Consider the following 23,646-nt stretch of genomic DNA (forward strand, 5'->3'; position numbering starts at 1 on the left):
GCATGTCAGTGCATGGTATTGAGCTCGTGCGATCTTAGACCTCATATACTAGCTAACCTGATCGGTCCAGCGAAAAACATCTGTTACCTACCATGTGCAAAAATACGGGGCATTTTCTCATGGGTATAAATTTTCACTGCTGCTTGTTACCTATTTCGTTCTTCACTAAGTGAATACCAGTCAAACCATTACAAACATCCATGGTGCTTACAACAAATAACAACACATACGACACGAAACTTAAGTAGGCGCAGCGAAAATGCACCCATTTCCGTAGACGAACTACGCTTGTTTGCATTGCTTGCACCATTATGACATAGGACGAATGGCACCAGCATATTTCACCGTGTTTACGCACATTTTCCCGTGTCATCACTTGGTAAATACTATCAACTGGGCGGATCTATAAACGTCATGAAACTTTTGTGCTGTGGTACTAATTTGATGTTTTCAGCACGACCCAAGGAACGCATCCAAACACCCAGAACGGAATGAGGCCGGTTGGGGGTATTACTTGGCTTCCAAGGGACTCGACCCCTGTCTAGCGTGTCCCGGTCGTCTGCATGGCCACTGCGGTCCCTGCTGACCTGCGAAGCCTGCACGCCAACGCGTCCCATGCAACATTTCTTACCCCATCATCACTTAACGTAGAAACATTTTCAATGAATCATTTCATAATGCAAGGTGAAATTAAATGGGACTTGGGACGAACCGGTCGCCCGTTTGGCCGTCCCGGTGGCTTAATTGGTTAGAGCGCCTGCCTCCCGATCCACCCACCCGTGGCGGGTTGGGTTCGAGTCGCTTTAGGGCGCTCGCTATTTGCCCTCGACAGGCATGGCCTGCGGCCGGTGGCAGCGGTCGCGCTAAAGGTCAGTTGACTTCGGAGGGCAGGACGGACCGTGCCGAGCATCATGACACGTTAAGCCTTCGCCACTTAATTCTGCCGTTTGCCTGGAATTGCGCGATCGGATAGTGGGGGTCAGGGCTCACACAAACAAGCACTGCTTAGCGTAAGCACTGATCCCAGAAATCCATCCATTCAAAGGGTTCGGATCCAACTGATAAAAAACCGATACGACTAGGCATACCAAATTGGAATTTCCAAACACCCTCAGCAACCATAAAAAGTGAGAAAAAATTATCAGGCGAACACCCCACTTGTACCTGCAGGTCACAAAATCCCTTGTTCCAGAGGTGTCATCCCTTTACCCAACTCAACGTGTCATGTCTTGGGCCTCCCCGCATTCTCTCCTTGTCATCGTCTTTGTCAAAATGAAAACCGTGATAACTGCGAGACGCCGCCACTCAGTTGCGAATGCATCTGCTGCTAAAAATGATATTAAACAATACTGTTGCTGTTAAACCTGCCAAGCCAGATGAGGCTGTTTATATTAATGCACATGATCTGCATATATATATATATATATATATATATATATATATATATATATATATATACATATATATTTATTTATTTATTCATTTATCTGTGTATGTGTGTGTGTGTGTGTGTGTGCCTATCGACACCTTGGAATGCTTCTTTACTCGTAGAATGCATTTGACTTCAGCCGAGTCTAGCCAAATGTCAGCAATCGTTCAAAGTCAAAACACACCGTGTTGCTTGGCTGCGAAATCTGCAGTAGATTCTGCAGCCGCCAGTTTTTGCTAACTAGATGCGCCACATGTATGTCTGCAGACCCGTAAAACGCGGCTCAAAAAGAGCTCGAGGAGATATCTCTACTCCGCAGCAAATGAGATCTGCAAAATCAGCGATCGGCTCTGCGGTCGCCAAGTTTTGCGAACAGAAGAGGCACCACTTCAGGTCCGTATACTCGCGCTTGGCAGGTCTGCAGGCTTAAAATGACACTTCTAGCCCACATCAATAGACTAACGAGCAGAATTCGCGACCGGATTCTTCAGCCAATCCGGAAGGTGTGAACTGGCCTACGGACACGACCACGACTACGGACATGGACTGTCCTATAGGCGGTCATGTCGGTATCCTATAGGCGGCCATGTCGGTCGCAAAATATTCGTTTGCAAAAATGTGTACCCTTAGTCACACGGACTGGTTCCATGTTTAAGCAAATGCGCATGTATGGAAATATTCCGAGGATATTTATGTACACCTCAACATCTTGCAACACTCTGGAGTAGCATTACTTTCCTCAACTTGTACAAAATCGTCGTGAATTCTTTTAAGATAGAGTGCTCTTGCACAGACCGATTTTTGCGCCCGTGCCTAAATGATTTTCCCCACTTCTGCCACAGTGGTTGTTGTTAAAAGGAAGCCATCAGGGCTCCGCTCGAAAGAGATGCCCATGGCGTGTGTCGCACAATGAAGCATACGCGAATAATCTAAGTTTCCGTGTGAGCTCTAAGTGATCCCCTGGGGCACTGAGAACTGGCCTCTTTTGTTCGTAATGTGAATGTAGCCATTGCTATGCCGAAAACCTGGGGATTACTTAGGTCAATGAACCACGCGACATGGACTCTGATATTGCATGTGATGTCGGATTGCACCGCGCCTCCTTAGCTGCTGCCTGAGCAGCCGCAATATCCACGGGTGTTTTACGAAAGAAAAGACTGAGTGAAGTCCGTGGCGTGGACTATAGATCAGTTTCCTCCGTCTCGCACAAATTGTTTGGAAGCAAAGTTTTCTCATGCAGTAACTGCAGGTAGTTGGTTCGGCATGTGGAATAAGTCCACCGGTCAGCAAGCAACTCCACGAGGCTGTAAACAGACTATCTCACTGCAGATCATGATGGTTGCAAAACACTCCAATACACATATGGGTACTATGAGTCACGTGACTAGCACCTCATCTTAAACAAGTGGTCCCAAGCTTCCTTAAACATCTACAGCGTGTTACACTCTGGGACAGGTACGAGTGTTGGTCGCGACCTGCACATCAAACCGTGGCGTCACCACCGGACTTAGAGTTTGGTGCCTCTCTTTGTATCAGCAAGATCGAGGGGCAAACGTCTCCATCATACCACCGTGTTAATCGTCGCCCCATCTTTGCTCAGCGTATGAAATTCCCTGTTCATCAGACTTGCAGGCTGGCTTAATCCTGATTGTAGAGGTCACGGTTCATGAACTCAGGCAGCTGGTTGGCGTCAAAGAAGCCTGGGGTGTTGATCTCCAACGCGCGGCTGATGCCTCCCACCTTCTCCAGCAGCCAGTAAGTGGGCATTGAGCCCTTTCCCTGCAAACAGAGCTGCCTTGTGACGGAAGCCATCCGCACACACGTCTCGGCCATGTCTTCTTTTCTGGGGAGCACCCGAGATGCTAATCCCACGTTTTTCCTCCGCCAAAGGGACACCGTACCTCATTGGTATGCTTGACGTAAAATGCTAGGAACTGGATGCGATATTTGCACCACCCTGTTTTTCATCTTCATGTGGCACAACTGACGTGACATTTTTCCTTGCACAAGAAACCAAACATTTCTACTGCCTTCACTGCTGCAGGTAATTCTATAAGTAAGACAGTAGTAATAGTCTCACTCCTCGGAGAAAAACCAGGAGAATGGAGATATAGGGGTGCTGATATTTCGGCAACGTGCCTTTATCGAAACAATAACATAAGTGAATGAGGCTATTACTACTGTCTTATCTATGTAAATAATTTTCCTCGCAAATACACCTAACAGCTTACGAAAATGGAAAACGATCAATAGATGACATGTAAAATGGATGTGGTGAAATCGTCCGTATGTCGCATTTGTTTTCATTTTGGGATATATTTAAATCACCTAGCACACAATAGGTCAAAAGCACTTCCGCCGGTAGACCCTACCCCTTTTAAGTTCAACGCGCTAGCACTCACAGGGGGTCCTCCAAATGAAAGCACATAAATCTTAACTGGCTTGTTCCTACGCTCAGTGATCATATTCTTATGACAGAACTTGAGTGGTTCGCAGGCATCTCTTCCATCAAAAAGCTATTCCAACCCATCTCTTCCGTCAAGGAGCTTTTCAACCCATATCTTCCATCAAGCAGCTTTTCAATCCATCTTTTCCGTAGAAAATCATCACGAATTTCCTTTACCCGTCATGTTTGAAGGGCTTTGTCGCAATACATGTAACAGAGCAAGTCTGAGATTAACGTGCGTGTCAGTGGCCGAGATATAGTACCTGCCCTCACATCCGTGTTCAAATATTGAGTTTTGTCTAGCACAAGCCACTGGCGACCACTTCTGGAAAGTCTTTTCAAGTCTTTTAAATCTGTGGGCAAGTCTGCTGAAAAGCATGCTGAGTGCCAATGCATCCTGCGCCCAAAAACGAGTTTCCATGTGTGGTAATCGGTGCTGCCCTGTCATGACTATATCACACTGCCGCAAGCCCGTGTGCTGGGAATCGTACCGAACCGAAAGGGAGAGCTCACCTTGATTTCGACATCCTCTCTAAATTCAAGCTTATATCCGCCAGTCTTGGCCAGGAGCTCGTGCGTGGTGTCGCTGACGTGCACCATTTGTGCTGGAAAATGGAAAGTGTCCCGACAATGCATTCAGACGCTGGGCACGCTTCCAATGAGCAATGCGTCTGAAAAATGAGTACCTTTATGAGAAATAGAGTGCACTGGCGTTTGCGTCAGTTAAGCATCGCGACTCAAGTCATCTGCAATATGCAGTACATTTTCCAAATACAGCATATAATTACTACATGTCAAAGAGTCGAAACAGACGCAAGTTAGCATTCCGTGAAGCTCCTTACTCAACGCGCACTTCTTCCACATTCGCATAGAAACATCGCAACAACATAACCCAACTCAACCCGTGCAAAAAAGGCCAAGCCGTCAACCTGGCGCTAAACCAAGGACACCACGATGAACGTCTTGTCAACTCACGAAGTCCGGTCGACTCCATGCGCGATGCCACGTTGATGGTGTCACCAAACAGGCAGTAACGAGGCATCTTGGTGCCCACCACACCTGTCGGAGGTCACCGGCAGCACGGTCAGAGGCAGAGGGAGCCCAGGCGCGGAGTCGGCAGCGTTGGACGCCAAGACAGGACGGAAAACGCTCAGCTAGAGGCTCAGGGACTGGGTCAGTGCATTCCTGACATGCCATTCGGGTCACGACATGACACGCATCGAACTGCCAGCTCATTAACCACCTCCGTCTATATCGAACACAACCACCTGCAGCTGAAGTAACACATACCCCACGAGGCCACCATAATGCATTAATATGGGCTGAGTGGATCAGCGGTGACATTTGACTAAATTTGTGCCTAAGAGTTAGCCTCAGAGTTAGCCTCAGAGTTAGTCTCAGAGTTACGCTGCAGTCAGGTTGCAGCACTGACACCATGTTCATCGAAGAGTAGGACGTATGGGTCCATCGGCGTATTCCTTCGGTCCTACAGCAGGCATCAAAGACTTCACGTCCAATATTTTCCAGCTTGAGGGGAAATGAACTCTGGCTGCTCCGCCGCATCGATAGGGCACCCATTTGTAAAAAGCTTTTAAGATGCAAATGAGACAAGTCCGTTATTTCTGTTCTTGAGAGTTAACTAAGCAAGCTGCGGTGAAAATTCAAAGAAACGTCTTTGCATCCCGAAGCACTTGTGGAACACTGCTGACTTCACAACGAAATAAAAATCCCTTGTGATGTACTGCAAAGGGTAGCTAACAAGTGTAACCTAACCACATGACCAATTTTCAAGAACGGTTAATTCATTCCTAACAAAAACGTAACGCTGACATCTCATGGAAAAATAGTAGTTATATACATACACATACACACACACACACACACAACACACACACACACACACACACACACACACACACACACACACACACACACACACACACACACACACACACACACACACACACATACACACATACACACATACACACATACACACATACACACATACACACATACACACACATATATATATATATATATATATATATATATATACATATACATGCATATATGTATGTATATATATTTTTATACATATGCAAGCTCGTCGATGCCTGTTTGGGGGTGCGCACCCCTCGACAGTGTCACCGCGCCACGCCAGACGTACCTGCCACGCACGGCCCCGTGTTGAGGCCGATCCGTATCTGCACCAGCTGGCCTTTGATGTGCGGCACCTCGAACTTCTGGATGCCTTGCAGCAGGTCGAGCGACATGTCAGCCACTTCACTCGCATGCTGATCACCTGCAGTTGTGGCGTGCGGACGGTTCTGGTTACCTTAACTGCGTTTGTAATCGGCTTCACGCTGCCCGACCGCACCCCAGCCTCGGCACGCCGTGTGCACTGCCGGGGCCAGGAGACCACCGGATGCTCGCTAAGTGAGCCTAACAGCTTTCCCGGCGAGACACGCGCTACGGTGCAGCTTACACAACCTTCGGAGGCGTGAGCGTCCGGTACAGGGGGGCAGATAGGTTCCTCGCTGTGCCGGACCTGGCTGCGGCCGCATCCGGACCAGCCGCCTCGCGCTCGGCAGGCCTTCAGCGCCTCCCGACCCGAGCCAGGTCAACGAGGTTCCTCCCTGTGCCGGACCTGGCTGCGGCCACATCCGGACCAGCGCTCGGCAGGCCTTCAGCGCCTCCCGACCCGAGCCAGGTCAGCGATCCGGGCAGGAGGCTACCGGCACCAGCTGACCGGCTCTCGCGCGCAGAGCGAAGCGCCGGTGGGCGCAGCGCATCACACTGCAGTGACGGCGGATGAAAGCACTGCTGGCGAGATGATTGGAAATGGCACAGTTCGCTGTGGAAAGGCCTATATATGCACTGTTTCCGGTTGGCATGCCTTGGAAAGATCTTCAGCTGCATGAGCTGGCACCAATAAGGTTATGAGAAGGCAAGCATGGCAGCCATCGTATGTTTGAACTTTGCTTACCTTTCGAAAATCTGGCTGCATGTTTAGTATTATATGAAAGTAGCGCCAAATTCAGAGACCACAAAAGCGATGAATCCTGACGGTGATCACATCTTACGAACATTGGGGGATAAACCATGTACTCCGTTATAGGCATGTTGGCTATAACGTTACGTGTCACACATCACACGGAACGTTTGGGGAGACTCCGTTCGTCCCCATTTCAGCCTGGCGCGATACCGAAGTTGGCTTTGGTTGGTTAGAGCGTCCGGCTTCAGCACCCCTGCCCCCCCCCCCCCCCCCCCCTGTGGCATGGTGAGCTAAAGTCACTTTAGGCGCTCGCTGTTTGTACCCGACTAGGCTGGCCTGCAGTCGGTAACTCCTGTAATTCCTGTAAAAGAGCGCAAAAAAGGACTCTGCTGCGCATGCCAGCACGTTAAGCTATTACCAAAAAACGCTGCTAACACGAACGCTGGCCCAGAAATTCATCCGATCAAATGGTTTGGATTATATGTGTTAGAACATAAATGTTATCGAACGCTCACTCAGAGTTTACTTAACCGTCCAGACGTCCGTTGCAAAGGGATCTTACAGATTTGGTGCTGAGATAAGTTAAGCTAAAGCCTTGCAAAGTACGGGTCTTTGACCTTCCAAAGAATTGCAAGGAAATCAATGTTTCGGAACTGCTTTGTTGAACTACAATTTGTGCAAGCACCATGCAAACCCGGCGGGACAGCATCCATAACGATATAACTGTTTACTAATCCACCCTATGACTTTAAAAGGAAGACTCACGTTTGAAGATATTCGGGCACCCATTAAACATGATACAATAAGCTCCTTTACAACTTCTGGATTATTTAGTGTGCAAAAGACTGCTCTAGATGACAAACGTTCACTACCTATTAGATATGTTCCTCAGCACATCACCGCTTGATTACGTCATGGAACGTCTTTGTGACGCCAGAGCCGCTACCACACTGGCTGCGCCAGAATTGCCACTACCGTAGATGGGCTGACTCACTGTAGTACTTAACCGGACGGGAGGTGATGGCGTTTGTTACTGCGTGTTTGTTGAACCCCAATATCGCTATGTGCTTGTGTTTTGGCAATTTCTAGTGGTGTTGTGTACCTGTCCATGACGTTATATTTTTACTGGCATCCGCGTAGACAGTATTTCACTATATATCACGTATATAAGGCAGTCACGTATTTCCGTCATGACAAGGACCGATGCCCAAATTCCTATAATATGCAGCACAAAACACTAATCGTGTCCGAAACTTGTGCCCAACGGATACAACAAGATGAAGGTCAGAGAATGTTCGTTGGTGTCATGCATCGTGCTGACATGCGGCAAACACGAATAATTCGCTAATCATATTTTTCTTAATCTTGAGAACTACATAGCTATTGAGGCGGAGACTTCGCGTGACGTTTCCATGGCGTCGTACATGCCTAGGTGACCTTGAAATAGTCTGCACAAGTTTGCAGGCAACAAGCTAAAAAAACAAGGAAGTCTTAAGCATGAAAGATGGCACGGCTATGCACTGCACTTTATCATTTAAAAAGCAGTTGCATCGGTTCAAAACACATACAAATGCGGAGCACTCTCTCTGCGGTTTGCAGTATGCGGGGCGATCTACATCAGACACGTAATGATTGTACTATATCGCCCTTGACTCAAGCAACATTGCTGGCAAGATCAGAATGAATGTGATTTATGCATTATTAATGCAAGATTGCTAGCTTCTGGGCATTTCAGCCACCTTAACAGGAATTAATCCTCGTCCCGGAAATATGTTTCGTCAAATTTACTCCATGATGATGGACCTCAAGAGGTCCTATCAATCTAAAAAAAGCTCAGCGAGCTAGAGCCACACGGAAAACGACATTGTGAAGCTCTCGCAAAACTGCATCAGATAGATGTGGCTGAACGGCGATGAGCGTGATCTTTGGAAATTCAGATCAAGTCAGAGTGGTCGAATAAGCACTTTGAAGACGTCTCCTATTACCGCAAGAACCAAACATGCTACGAAAATGCAGAATTGCCACTACGTCGTTGAATAGCTCTTAATAAGCCTTATGACATGGGCGCTAGTAGACATCAAAGATGACCTACGATATCATGTCAGGCCAAAGGGCGCATGCGACTGTCGTGCTGGACCGTCCGGCTGTAAAAAAGTAAGCTAGCTAAGTTAATGGGGGAAAAGGCATGAGAAAGCCTTTCAAATCTGTAACATATGTGATAACAAGTAACAAATTGCATTGCATTGAAAAGAGGAAGTCACGTCACAGAAGTAAAGTTTTGACTTAGCTTGAACTTGGATGAACCGACCTTTCAAAAACAGCCAGAACGATATTAATGTGCTTAAGCATGATCAAATTTATGGAAGCAGTCCATGCAAGTTGGGCACAGAGCAATTCCTGCAATAAACAAGAACACGTTATTGGTCGCTTTTGAGTGCAATGAAATCAAAGTGACCTCGAGAAAAACGTCATAGATATAATCTGTTCACATCATGAGCTTCTAGCTTTCACACCAGGTATTAATCGCATTAACCCAGAAGCAAAACGGTACCGTGCTCAAAAGTCTTTAAAATTGTTCTGGGAAAACCTCGCGGGGAGGATGGCCTTGACCCTTTGTAGGGGCGGGGTTTAAAGTATGGTGTTTCAAACGTCCAGGCTACTTGATGGAATCCATCTGAAGTTGCTATTGATTTTGCTGAAAAAATTGTTCAGTGAGAGATTTGTATGATTTAAATTTGTAGCCCATGTTGTCCTTGTGTAGTATTCAAAGTGGTGTCATTTATCGTTTTGTCTCTTTTCTTGCTTTCAGCCTCAATTCGGTATTTAAAGGACCCTTTCCTGACTGTTGTCTCTTTGTCGCTTTCGGTCCGTCAAATTCGTGTGGAATATGAAATTATAAATTCAATCCCGTCGTAAACCGTGTCGTAGTAAAGCTCTGACGCCATCAAACCTGATTCGCAAAAATTGCAACCTGCGGATTTGTCCTTAACGCTTAGATTGCTAGTTCTTACAAGTGAGTAATAAAATTTGTTTTGTAACTTCTCTCTCTCTCTCTCTCCTCTCTTCTCTCTCTCTCTCCTCTCTCTCTCTTCCTCTCTCCTCTCTCTCTCTTCTCTCTCTCTCTCTCTCTCTCTCTCTCTTTCTCTCTCTCTCTTCTCTCTCCTCTCTTCTTCTCCTCTCTCTCTCTCTCTCTCCTCTCTCTCCTCTCTCTCTCTCTCTCTCTCTCTCTCTCTCTCTCTCTCTCTCTCTCTCTCTCCTCTCTCTCTCTCTCTCCTCTCTCTCTCTCTCTTCTTCTCTCTCTCTCTCTCTTTCTCTCTCTCTCTCTCTCCTCTCTCTCTTCTCTCTCTCTCTCTCTCTCTCTCTCTCACTCTCTTTCTCCCCCCTCTCTCTCTCTTTCTCCCCTCTCTTTCTCTTTACATTACGATGCCCGAAACAGGTAAGTATCACAAACAGAACATCGTTAGCTTATTGACAATGAAGTGTCCTACCATCGACAGTGCAATTTATATTAAGCTCTCGTTTGCACTTACATGCACGGTGGTAAGTCATACAGCTCTTGGATTGTATTCCTTGGGTTGGTCGACACCAAAACGAACAACCCAGCAAATAAGGCAAATTGGAGTATTTTGATAATTAACAAATAACACTGCACATTTAAAAGCTAACATCACCCGATTTACGCGTGTGCTGCACTTGCTATCTCGTGGGCCCAGGTAAGTTCCCGCTGATACAATAAAGGAGGAAATGAAAAGAGAGACTGACTTCGCAGAGTGAATTCAACCAAATCGTATAATTCCTGTGGCCAACGAATGCCGTTGCAAATATAAGATGAGCTGGATTCATTACAACCGATATTGGCCTCATGTTAGTAATCATTCAGTCGCCACCTTCGAGTCGGAATGAGGCAGGGGCTAGGCACGTAATGGTTTGTATGAGCTACGTCCTGCATCTCACCTTTCACGGAACAGGTGAGATGACGCAAGACCAGCATGAGTCATTGGAGATGACGTTGGTACTGCTGTAGAGAATGTTAAGGCAAGATGTGTATCCGAGATGATGTGATCCTCTAGAATGTTTGCGCGCAGGCTCGCGAGTGGGTTACAACATGTGGCTAACGCGGGGTAAATTTCCCACGTAGCATAAATCTGCCTAGACTGCATTGAGAGGTGCTTATATTTGCCGTTTGTTTGTTAAAAATTGCTCATAAATACGGACAACCGGTTGAATACCAGCAGCTGGTAACATCGCTGAAATGCGAAGAAGGATTCGGCGTCGGGGACTATCGCAGAATGGCTACAGCCGGTGTTCACCAGCCGAAGCGCCACATTGGTGGCGTTGATCAGCGCCATATATGACCCTGAGGCCTCGGGCCGTGCATGTACGCTCGAGCTATCGGATCGCGCCGCCGGACCGGTACCCGCGGCGGCCGGCCAGAGGAGAACATGGACCGACCTGCTGTAATATATGCGAACGGGATTTTTGTGCCGTCTTGTAAAGTCTTTCAACTGGGAAAAATCAGTGCTTTAACTTCGGCATTCTGGAAATGTTGCCGATCGAACCGCTTGCGAAACAAGGCGCCCACTGCACGTTGAGAATCTCGTTCAAGCAGTCCACAAGCTATAACACCAATAAGTTCTTCTGCCAAGCTACAAATGCAATGGCTTCTAATTTACATTGATGCAACGATTCAGCTGATGCGTTTTGCACAATGGTTCACACAATGACGTTACAGGAATTTGACTATGGCCGTATAAGAAACATCATCAGACGTAAAACATCGAACAGCGCAAGGAACTTCAACCACTAGTAAAGCGCTTTTCTCTGGAAAGGTCCTGGAAACTGCCTGTTAGAGCAGCTTTGTTCCTCCACTCGTCCTGCGTAAAGGAAATGTCATTAATGCAACGCTTCGTGCTTCAAGAAAAGCTAACACTCCACTGTTGCTTAGCCACCGGCTGTGTGCGCTGTGCTGTTACCCGCCCGGTGACCCGAGCACAGTACGTCTCTGCGTGGCCGGCTGTGTGCGGTGTGCTCTTTCCCGCCCGGTGACCCGAGCACAGTACGTCTCTGCGTGGCCGGCTGTGTGCGATGTGCTCTTACCCGCCCGGTGACCCGAGCACAGTACGTCTCTGCGTGGCCGGCTGTGTGCGATGTACTCTTACCCGCCCGGTGACCCGAGCACAGTACGCCTCTGCGTACGCCCCAGGCGGGCGATCACGTGACCGGCCAGTTGGGCCGGCGGACGGCCGGGAGACGCGCAGCCTAGCGAGGATTCGTAACATGTGAGGCGGAGCGACGGCTGTCGGGGGGGATTGCGACTGGAACAGCGGATTATAACAAGCTCTAGCCCAGACCTTTAACTCCCAGGAGCCATCGAGCGCTGGTGCTTGTGCGAATTGCACGAGAATGGCGTTGTGAAGCGAAGCGGTCGAAAGGACACTCCGGTACCTTTGCAAAGTTAAGTGGAACGCTAACTGGCTCTGCGGTACATCCCGCAGCAGCGCGGCTGCGCTCAGCTAGGCGAATCGTGGCGATTGTACAGCGCCATTATTTTGTTGTAGGCAAGTTGTACGCTATCGCTTCTTCTAAAACGTCCAAGCAAGAGCGCGCGGGCTTGATCAGAGCTCCTAGTTCAAAAGAGCATCCCACCTTTGTTGCATTTCTCATTTATTGTCACATTGGACGCATGCGTGATATCAGTATATCAGTAATATCAGCATCAGATGAGTAATATCAGTTTACTCGAAATCCTTCTGACTAGCTCATAATTTTGATTTGGCTCTGCCCACCACTTTGAAATAAATACGCTCTATTTGCCTTGCGTTTTTGACACAACAGCGTGTCAAAATGCTTGTAGAATACTGCTGAAGCTTGAAACACGATTTAGACAAAGGAGCTATGCCAACGTGAAACTTACCAATGCCAATGAAAAGCTATGCCAATGAGGGTCGCTCGAAGGAAACCATGGTTTGGTTGCTCGGATTCGAGCCCTTTTACCAGAAATGGTCATTCCAGGGCTACGGGACGAACGACAGCAGATAACGGTGGGGCAGACATGTATGCGCCTGGCGCACCAACCTCCAACCTCCAACCTCACAACCGCGCACGTGCGCTGGGTGGCCGGTCGAGCTTCGCCTCCCAGGGGGCCCGCAGCCCACCTGTGCCTGACGCACGCGGGCGGCCCCGGACAAGTCAGGCGGCGTGGGGGGTGCCGGGTCAAGCAACCCACATGATGAGAGCGGCGGATGGAGCCCACTTTTCATTTCATTTATTGGTTTGAGGGTTTCGGCCTGTTCAGACCATTCACGCTGGATGATGTTATTTTAAATTGGTGTATTATGTATGTGAAGAAAAGTGTACGGTTTATTGACATTTACAAAGCTTGAAGCAAACCGGCAAGTCTGAGAAAGTTAAAGACAATGTTAAGCAGTTCAGGATGGTCATCGCCAAGGACGTTTTGTAAAGAAAACTCGATATTTTGGTTACGACAGAAAGCCTGCATATCTTTGCGGTGCTGTTGATATTTTGTGCACTCAATAACAATATGTTTAACCGAAAGTGGATGATCGCACGGCTGACAGTGAGGACGAGGTTGACTTAAGTATATGTAACTATGTGTGAGTGTAGTGTGTCCGATTCGTAAACGGGCTAGCACCTTCTCCTCCAGACGGTCTTTACGATGCGTTGATGGCCAAGGTGTAATGTCTGGTTTGATATCATGAAGTGTGTTCTGGTAGTATCGGTCCATTGTTGTTGCCAAAATGTTTTGTCATTGTGCGAATGGAATGTTTTGTAGATGCTATGATCAGCAGGGATCTCCATGATGTGTTGGTTTTTGTCAAAGCTCCTTGGCTAGTTGGTCAGCCCGTTCATGCCCATGATGCCTGTATGTCCTGGAATCCATAGAAATTTGATATTCATATCCTGTGTATGTAATATATGATAGAGATTGACGATTTTTAACAAGGATATGGTCGGATGTGTGAAGTCTGGGTCAATAAGAGATTGCACAGCTTGTCTTTGAATCCGAAACAAATCACTATTGTCTTCGTTTTGTGGGTGTGTTGTGAATGTGTTGCAATGCAAGGAAAAGAGCAAATAATTCAGCCAAATATACTGAGGTGCCATCGGTAACCGACATTTTTTATGGCAATGTTCAGTGCAAATAACTGCACATCCGGTGTGGTTATTGGCCTTGGAGCCATCTGGTGTAAATAAAGCTGCTATTTTGATTGTTGAAAATTAGACGATTAAATGTTTGTTGAACATAACTTGTTGTGAAAATGCGTTTGGGATCATCAAAAGAAGCATAACTTTCGAGGGTTAAACTGCCACTGGTGGTACTATTAAAACAGGTGGCATGGAAGAAGGCGGTAAAGTAAACTGAAGAGTGGTACAGTAGATAGTGGTTCGAGATGCTATTGTAAGTCCCTGAGCGACGTTCTGCCGGTCCTACGTTAGTTATGGTGAATGTGAGGTAAGACATGTATGGATTTAAATGCTGGGTGACTGGGATTTTGTCGCACTTTTGTGATGTATCTCAATGTGTGTTCCATTCGTCGGAGGGCAAGAGGCATAACATGCGCGTCCCACTTCAAGCGCTGAAATCGGGGGAAGTACGCAGAGCTCCTTGGGCAACTCGCAAAAACATATTTTGTATGGTGGATAGTGGTTTTGAGAGTGTGTTGGCTGCCTCCTGCATATACCACGGAGCCATATTCAATGATGGGAAGAACTAAGGATCTGTATAGACGTAATAACGATGGCGGTCGGCACCGTATGTTGACCCGGAAATGCATCTAAATAAATTTAGTCTTTTTAGGCATTTGGAGCGAACATGCTCCACGTGCTGTCGCATCGATAATCTGGGGTCAAGTACGATGCCAAGAAATTTGAAAGACGAAACGAAAGGAATGTTGGTTGTCCCATCTAGTCGAAGCCGAAAATTGGGAGTACCACGCATATTTTGCCGAAAATCATAACTGCAGATTTGGGAGCGGAGAAGCGGGAACCCGTATCGCTCTGACCACTGCTGCACCTTGTTTAGGGCGACTTGGAGCCCGTGGCAGCGAATGGTCATATTCAGTGTCTGAGCACCAGATGGCGCTATCATCCGCAAAAAGTGAAGAGGAAATACCCGATGGTAATGAGTCAAATAAATCGTTTATCATAAAATTGAAAAGAATCGGTGAGATACAGCTCCCTTGTGGAAGGCCGTTTCTCTAGATGGTGAGTGTCGGAAACGGCGGATCTGCATCTCACACGAAATGGTCTGATGCCGGAAAGAAACCCAATCAGATAATGTTGCCAAATGGCCTTTAAACCCTAACTGATGGAGCTTGAAAATTAGTGCAGGTTTAAAGACCTATGTCGTAGGCTCGGCTAATATCCAGGAATACAGCAGTTGTGTGTGTCGACTGTTTATAGGAACGTCTGATGTCAGTTTCAAGTCTGATGACATTGTCTATTGTGCTACGATTGTGTCGGAAACCACATTGCTTTTTTGTAAGCAGGCAGTCTCGTTCTACAATCCAAGAGATTCGCTTCACCACCATCCGCTCAAAAAGTTTTCCTAGACAGCTGGTAAGTGCAAGTGGGACGATAATTTGATGGATCTTTGGTGTCTTTTCCTGGCTTTGCAAGTGGAATAATGATGGTGTCTTTCCAGGCGTCAGGAAAGACATGGTTTGACCACAAATCATTTAAAAACTGCCAAAATAAAACGAAGCATATCTTCTGAAAGATTACGAAAAAAAGAATAGTGTAACTGATCATGACCAAGCTGAGGTGTTGCCGGCGGATTTTATAGCCTTTTTGTAGTTCTAGAAATGAAAATGGTAAATTATAGTCTTCGGTGTTATCGGAAACAAAAACAATCAGTATGTAAACGAAACGGGCTTGCGCAGTTTCCACAAATCCTGGTCGGTAATTTCCGGATGAGCTACACTGAGAAAGACTTCAGCAAGAGCATTGGTGATAAGAGTGTGTTGCCGAAATGATTGGTTATTAATGCGTAAAGTGGGCAATGTAAATAGAGGTGCGTTTTCCGGAAAGTGCCCGAACCAGTCCCCATAGCTGGCTTAGGGGGAGTAGCAGCAGTGAACTGCTGGATGTATGCTTGCCAAGAATGACGTTTGGCACTCCTTATAATTCGTCTGGTCGAGCACGCTCATAATTTCGGGCAAGAAGATGAGGTACATCATGGTGGCGACGAAAGCAGCGGAAAGCACGTTTCCGACGCGCAATAGCGTTCTTAACTTCGGTCGTTCCACCATGGTACTGGGATGCGGCGTGATGGCGTTTTAGTTAGTGGAATTGTCGCGGTTGCTGCAGCATGAATAATATGTGTAATAAGGCCAACACCCTGCTCTGGTGATTCATAAACAGTCACGGTTCACATAACAAAGTTCTTGAAAATTTGGCCCCAGTCTGCTTTTCGTAAATTCCAGCGGGGTATGGATCGCAAAACTTCGTCAGCGGTTGCGTCAAAAAGTGGTATGTAAAGTTTAATTGGAAATGGTCGCTGTCGTGTATATCTCCCTCAACAGTCCAATCAAAGTACGTTGCTATTGAGGGAGAGCACAGCGACAGTCGATGGCTGTTTCTGTACCAGTGGGTAAGTGGTGTGCTAAGTATTATTACCTTTGTTTAACAGGACTAAGTTGTGTGTATCAATAAAATCTTCAACCAAATGTCCTCGGCGATTAACGGCTTATGGGTGCCGTTACTCCAAGTGGACTGTGAGCGTTGAGATCGCCGAGGATGAGAAAGGGTTTGAAATGAGCAACGAGTTGGTCAAGTTGCCGTATAAGAGCTCCGTATTATTATAATTTGGTGTAATGTATATGAGCATATATCGATGGTACGGCCATGCAGTCGAACTGAACTTGCAACAGCCTGAAGAGGTGTGTTAAGAGTGAGTGGCATGTGTGTTAATTTTTTGACTGATGTACAGCGCCACCCCACCTTGGCGACGCTCACCGTCCATCGTGTCATAGCGATATAACGAGTAATTTGGCATTTTAAAGTTATATGTGTCGGTGGGACGAAACCATGTTTCCTGTACGGCAATGATGATTGGAGTTAGTACGGCAAAAAGTGCTTTCATTTCGGACCATTTTGAAATGAGACCGCGACAATTCCACTGTAAGATGAAAGACATTTAGTGATGAAGGGATCCATTCCCACCGGTTGATGGGAATCGCCCGAACGAAACAGACCTAGGCCGTCCCATCGCCACCCTCACCGGTGGACGGGACCGGCGGTCTTCGTTCGGGCGTGTTTCGACAGGTGTTGTGGTGGGGGAAGGGGAGGTGATGTTTGTGTGGTGGCCAGAGGGTCCGGGCCGCCGACTGTTCATAGCCGGGGGGCTAGAACGCCGGACGGCCTGACCCGCGCGTGAATCACTCACAGCCGGCGGGCTGGAACGCCGGCCGACCTGGGGACAGGGGTGCACGGGCGCCTGGGCATCCGAACGTCCAGCCAAGGGCGACTCAACGGCATTTTTCGTCTGGGTCTGCGTAGTTGACTCAACTGAAACCGAGGGGCGAGGGTTGAGAAGTTTCAGAGGAGGCAGATGGGTGATAGGGTCGGTCTGTGTTGCACATGTGGCCATCGTGGCTTTTGCTACTTGGGCATATGTTTTGCTGGGCTGCGACGACATTTTAGTTTCAACGGTGCGCCGTGCTTCGGGGTACGACACACCTGTCTTTGCCTTTTCAGAACAAATTTCTTTTTCTTTTTTCCACGTGGGACACTGAGAAGAGTTGGCGGCGTGATCAGCACTTCCACAGCTCAGGCATTTCTGGGGTGATGTGCAGGCAGATCCCTCGTGAGGAGTCTCGCCGCACTTCAAGCATCTGGCACTCTGTTTGCAGTACTTGCTGCCGTGTCCGAACCGTTGACATTTAAAACACTCTGAGTGGATTTGGAATGAATACTCTTACTTTATAACGAAGGTAACCAGCGGTGAGCGAATCTGGAAGTCGGGGTGGGTACCAAAGGTGATAACAAGCAGGCTGGTGTCGTGACGCTGACCATCTCTGAAAGTCGTCAGCCGACGGACATGGCAAACTTGCTCATCTCTGAGCTCCGCTAGGATCTCGTCCTCCGTCATGAAGCGGAGCTCAGGCGCGAAGATGGTGCCCTTACTGGTGTTTCTGGCATGGTTGCAGCGAGACTTTGACTTGTTTGCCGCAAAATTCAGCTGTTTTGAGTAGGGCCTTGGTTTGCGCGCGAGTGGTTGTTTTGATGATGAGTGATCCGTTTGCTGGCGCTTCAATCTTGAGTTCGCACGGACCGCAGATAGCTTTGATTTGCTTTGATGGCCAAAAAACGTTGATCTTTCGAAACGACACATTTTCGTCACAAGGTTGGACGACAACGTACGATCCAAGAGCATCCAGGATTGGCTCAGAGGGCTGGCGAACACTGGTCGTTGTCGAGCGAGGGTCAGCATCAGGGCGAGCGGGCACCGGAGTGGTCAAAGACGAGCGAGTGTCGGAACTGGTGGCGTTGGACGGAGACGAAGCCCGTTGTCCACCCACCGCGGTGGAAGTGTGCGTACGAACGGTCATGGCCTGGGGCGCGCGAGGGTCATCAGGTGAGGTGGCAGCAAAAGCGGGGCTGGCGATACTTCCATCGTCTACGTCCCGGGCATTATCGAGGTCAGAGGCCGAGCTCGAGTCAGTGTCGGTATCACCCTTCTTACGTTTGGTTCGCTTCCCCATATCAGGGGAGCGAGAAGAGAACAAAAACTAAACGAAAAGGTGTGTTTGGAGCTAGAGCGGACGGAAAAGTGGCGAAATCGACGATGCGAAAAAAGGACTCCTTGGCTAAAGAGCCGCAAATGGAGCAAACCACTTGCTGAGATCGTGTCAGATGGGTCTTCGGCCACCGAATCGAATGACGAAAACCTATGCCTGTCGTTGAGCCCACTTTTTCATTTCATTTCATTTATTTGTTTGAGGCGTTTCGGCCTGTTCAGACCATTTCACGCCTGGATGATGTTATTTTAAATTGGTGTAATTATGTATGTGAGGAAAAGTGTACGTTTATTGACATTTACAAAGCTTGAAGCAAACCGGCAAGTCTGAGAAAGTTAAAGACAATGTTAAGCAGTTCAGGATGGTCATCGCCAAGGACGTTTTTTAAAGAAAACTCGATATTTTGGTTACGACAGAAAGCCTGCATATCTTTGCGGTGCTGTTGATATTTTTGTGCACTCAATAACAATATGTTTAACCGAAAGTGGATGATCGCACGGCTGACAGTGAGGACGAGGTTGACGTAAGTATATGTAACTATGTGTGAGTGTAGTGTGTCCGATTCGTAAACGGGCTAGCACCTTCTCCTCCAGACGGTCTTTACGATGCGTTGATGGCCAAGGTGTAATGTCTGGTTTGATATCATGAAGTTGTGTTCTGGTAGTATCGGTCCATTGTTGTTGCCAAAATTGTTTTGTCATTGTGCGAATGGAATGTTTTGTAGATGCATGATCAGCAGGGATCTCCATGATGTGTTGGTTTGTCAAAGCTTCCTTGGCTAGTTGGTCAGCCCGTTCATTGCCCATGATGCCTGTATGTCCTGGAATCCACAGAAATTTGATATTCATATCCTGTGTATGTAATATATGATAGAGATTGACGATTTTAACAAGGAGGTGGTGTGTGAAGTCTGGGTCAATAAGAGATTGCACAGCTGTCTTTGAATCCGAACAAATCACTATTGTCTTCGTTTTGTGGGTGTGTTGTTGAATGTGTTGCAATGCAAGGAAAAGAGCAAATAATTCAGCCAAATATACTGAGGTGCCATCCGGTAACCGACAGTTTTTATGGCAATGTTCAGTGCAAATAACTGCACATCCGGTGTGGTTATTGGCCTTGGAGCCATCGGTGTAAATAAAGCTGCTATTTTGATGGTTGAAAATTAGACGATTAAATGTTTGTTGAACATAACTTGTTGTGAAAATGCGTTTGGGATCATCAAAAAGAAGCATAACTTTCCGAGGGGTTAACTGCCATGGTGGTACTATTAAAACAGGTGGCATGGAAGAAGGCGGTAAAGTAAACTGAAGAGTGGTACAGTAGATAGTGGTTCGAGATGCTATTGTAAGTCCCGAGCGACGTTCTGCCGGTCCTACGTAGTTATGGTGAATGTGAGGTAAGACATGTATGGATTTAAATGCTGGGTGACTGGGATTTTGTCGCACTTTTGTGATGTATCTCAATGTGTGTTCCATTCGTCGGAGGGCAAGAGGCATAACATGCGCGTCCACTTCAAGCGCTGAAATCGGGGAAGTACGCAGAGCTCCTTGGGCAACTCGCAAAAACATATTTTGTATGGTGGATAGTGGTTTGAGAGTGTGTTGGCTGCCTCCTGCATATACCACGGAGCCATATTCAATGATGGGAAGAACTAAGGATCTGTATAGACGTAATAACGATTGGCGGTCGGCACCGTATGTTGACCCGGAAATGCATCTAAATAAATTTAGTCTTTTTAGGCATTTGGAGCGAACATGCTCCACGTGCTGTCGCATCGATAATCTGGGGTCAAGTACGATGCCAAGAAATTTGAAAGACGAAACGAAAGGAATGTGGTGTCCATCTAGTCGAAGCCGAAAATTGGGAGTACCACGCATATTTTTGCCGAAAATCATAACTGCAGATTTGGGAGCGGAGAAGCGGAACCCGTATCGCTCTGACCACTGCTGCACCTTGTTTAGGGCGACTTGGAGCCGTGGCAGCGAATGGTCATATTCAGTGTCTGAGCACCAGATGGCGCTATCATCCGCAAAAAGTGAAGAGGAAATACCCGATGGTAATGAGTCAAATAAATCGTTTATCATAAAATTAAAGAGAATCGGTGAGATACAGCTCCCTTGTGGGAGGCCGTTCTCTAGATGGTGAGTGTCGGAAACGGCGGATCTGCATCTCACACGAAATGGTCTGATGCCGGAAAGAAACCCAATAAGATAATGTGCCAAATGGCCTTTAAACCCCAACTGGTGGAGCTTGAAAATTAGTGCAGGTTTAAAGACCATGTCGTAGGCTCGGCTAATATCCAAGAATACAGCAGTTGTGTTGTGTCGATGTTTATAGGAACGTCTGATGTCAGTTTCAAGTCTGATGACATGGTCTATTGTGCTACGATTGTGTCGGAAACCACATTGATTTTTTGTAAGCAGGCAGTCTCGTTCTACAATCCAAGAGATTCGCTTCACCACCATCCGCTCAAAAAGTTTTCCTAGACAGCTGGTAAGTGCAATGGGACGATAATTTGATGGATCTTTGGTGTCTTTTCCTGGCTTTGCAAGTGGAATAATGATGGTGTCTTTCCAGGCGTCAGGAAAGACATGGGTTGACCACAAATCGTTAAAAACTGCCAATATAAAACGAAGCATATCTTCTGAAAGATTACGAAAAAAAGAATAGTGTAACTGATCATGACCAACTGAGGTGTTGCCGGCGGATTTTATAGCCTTTTGTAGTTCCAGAAATGAAAATGGTAAATTATAGTCTTCGGTGTTATCGGAAACAAAACAATCAGCATGTAAACGAAAACGGGCTTGCGCAGTTTCCACAAATCCTGGTCGGTAATTTCCGGATGAGCTACAGTGAGAAAGACTTTCAGCAAGAGCATTGGTGATAAGAGGTGTTGCCGAAATGATTTGGTTATTAATGCGTAAAGTGGGCAATGAAATAGAGGTGCGTTTTCCGGAAAGTGCTCGAACCAGTCCCCATAGCTGGCTTAGGGGAGTAGCAGCAGTGAACTGCTGGATGTATGCTTGCCAAGAATGACGTTTGGCACTCCTTATAATTCGTCTGGTTCGAGCACGCTCATAATTTCGGGCAAGAAGATGAGGTATATCATGGTGGCGACGAAAGCAGCGGAAAGCACGTTTCCGACGCGCAATAGCGTTCTTAACTTCGGTCGTCCACCATGGTACTGGGATGCGGCGTGATGGCGTTTTAGTTAGTGGAATTGTCGCGGTTGCTGCAGCATGAATAATATGTGTAATAAGGCCAACACCCTGCTCTGGTGATTCATAACAGTCACGGTTCACATAACAAAGTTCTTGAAATTTGGCCCAGTCTGCTTTTCGTAAATTCCAGCGGGGTATGGATCGCAAAACTTCGTCAGCGGTTGCGTCAAAAGTAGTGTAAAGTTTAATTGGAAAATGGTCGCTGTCGTGTATATCTCCCTCAACAGTCCAATCAAAGTACGTTGCTATTGAGGGAGAGCACAGCGACAGGTCGATGGCTGTTTCTGTACCAGTGGGTAAGTGGTGATAAGTATTATTGCCTTTGTTTAACAGGACTAAGTTGTGTGTATCAATAAAATCTTCAACCAAATGTCCTCGGCGATTAACGGCTTGGGTTGCCGTTACTCCAAGCTGGACTGTGAGCGTTGAGATCGCCAAGGATGAGAAAAGGGTTTTGAAATTGAGCAACGAGTTGGTCAAGTTGCCGTAAGAGCTCCGTATTATTATAATTTGGTGTAATGTATATTGAGCATATATCGATGGTACGGCCATGCAGTCGAACTGAACTTGCAACAGCCTGAAGAGGTGTGTTAAGAGTGAGTGGCGTGTGTGTTAATTTTTGACTGATGTACAGCGCCACCCCACCTTGGCGACGCTCACCGTCCATCGTGTCATAGCGATATAACGAGTAATTTGGCATTTTAAAGTTATATGTGTCGGTGGGACGAAACCATGTTTCCTGTACGGCAATGATGATTGGAGTTAGTACGGCAAAAAGTGCTTTCATTTCGGACCATTTTGAAATGAGACCGCGACAATTCCACTGTAAGATGAAAGACATTTAGTGATGAAGGGATCCATTCCCACCGGTTGATGGGAATCGCCCGAACGAAACAGACCTAGGCCGTCCCATCGCCACCCTCACCGGTGGACGGGACCGGCGGTCTTCGTTCGGGCGTGTTTCGACAGGTGTTGTGGTGGGGGAAGGGGAGGTGATGTTTGTGTGGTGGCCAGAGGGTCCGGGCCGCCGACTGTTCATAGCCGGGGGGCTAGAACGCCGGACGGCCTGACCCGCGCGTGAATCACTCACAGCCGGCGGGCTGGAACGCCGGCCGACCTGGGGACAGGGGTGCACGGGCGCCTGGGCATCCGAACGTCCAGCCAAGGGCGACTCAACGGCATTTTTCGTCTGGGTCTGCGTAGTTGACTCAACTGAAACCGAGGGGCGAGGGTTGAGAAGTTTCAGAGGAGGCAGATGGGTGATAGGGTCGGTCTGTGTTGCACATGTGGCCATCGTGGCTTTTGCTACCTGTTCATGTGTTTTGCTGGACTGCGACGACATTTTGGATTCAACAGTGCGCCGTGCCTCGGGGTACGACACACCTGTCCCGGCCTTTTCAGACCAAATTTCATTTTCTTTTTCCGTGTGGGACACCGAGAAGAGTTGGCGGCGTGATCACCACTTCCACAACTCGGCATTCCTGGGGTGATATGCAGGCAGACCCCTCGTGAGGAGTCTCGCCGCACTTCAAGCATCTGGCACTCTGTTTGCAGTACTTGCTGCCGTGTCCGAACCGTTGACATTTAAAACACCTGAGTGGATTTGGAATGAATACTCTTACTTTATAACGAAGGTAACCAGCGGTGAGCGAATCTGGAAGTCGGGTGGTACCAAAGGTGATAACAAGCAGGCTGGTGTCGTGACGCTGGACCATCTCTGAAAGTCGTCAGCCGACGGACATGGCAAACTTGCTCATCTCTGAGCTCCGCTAGGATCTCGTCCTCCGTCA

General features: G+C 47.5%; 1 protein-coding gene across 1 annotated transcript in view; it reads right to left on the reverse strand.

Moving 5' to 3' along the window:
- Positions 1–2,936: 2,936 nt before the first annotated feature.
- The window catches only part of LOC119114492 (atrial natriuretic peptide receptor 2-like), a 29,087-nt gene continuing 8,377 nt past the window's right edge, over positions 2,937–23,646 (reverse strand). The window contains 4 exon segments of the mRNA XM_037238602.1: positions 2,937–3,208; positions 4,389–4,480; positions 4,851–4,934; positions 6,046–6,180. Of these exon segments, the coding sequence (XP_037094497.1) occupies positions 3,068–3,208; positions 4,389–4,480; positions 4,851–4,934; positions 6,046–6,180 (452 nt within the window). The 3' untranslated portion in view covers positions 2,937–3,067.

The sequence above is a fragment of the Pollicipes pollicipes genome, unplaced genomic scaffold (genome assembly GCF_011947565.3).
Source record: "Pollicipes pollicipes isolate AB1234 unplaced genomic scaffold, Ppol_2.1 Scaffold_821;HRSCAF=944_pilon_pilon_pilon, whole genome shotgun sequence".
Lineage (NCBI taxonomy): Eukaryota > Metazoa > Arthropoda > Thecostraca > Pollicipedomorpha > Pollicipedidae > Pollicipes > Pollicipes pollicipes.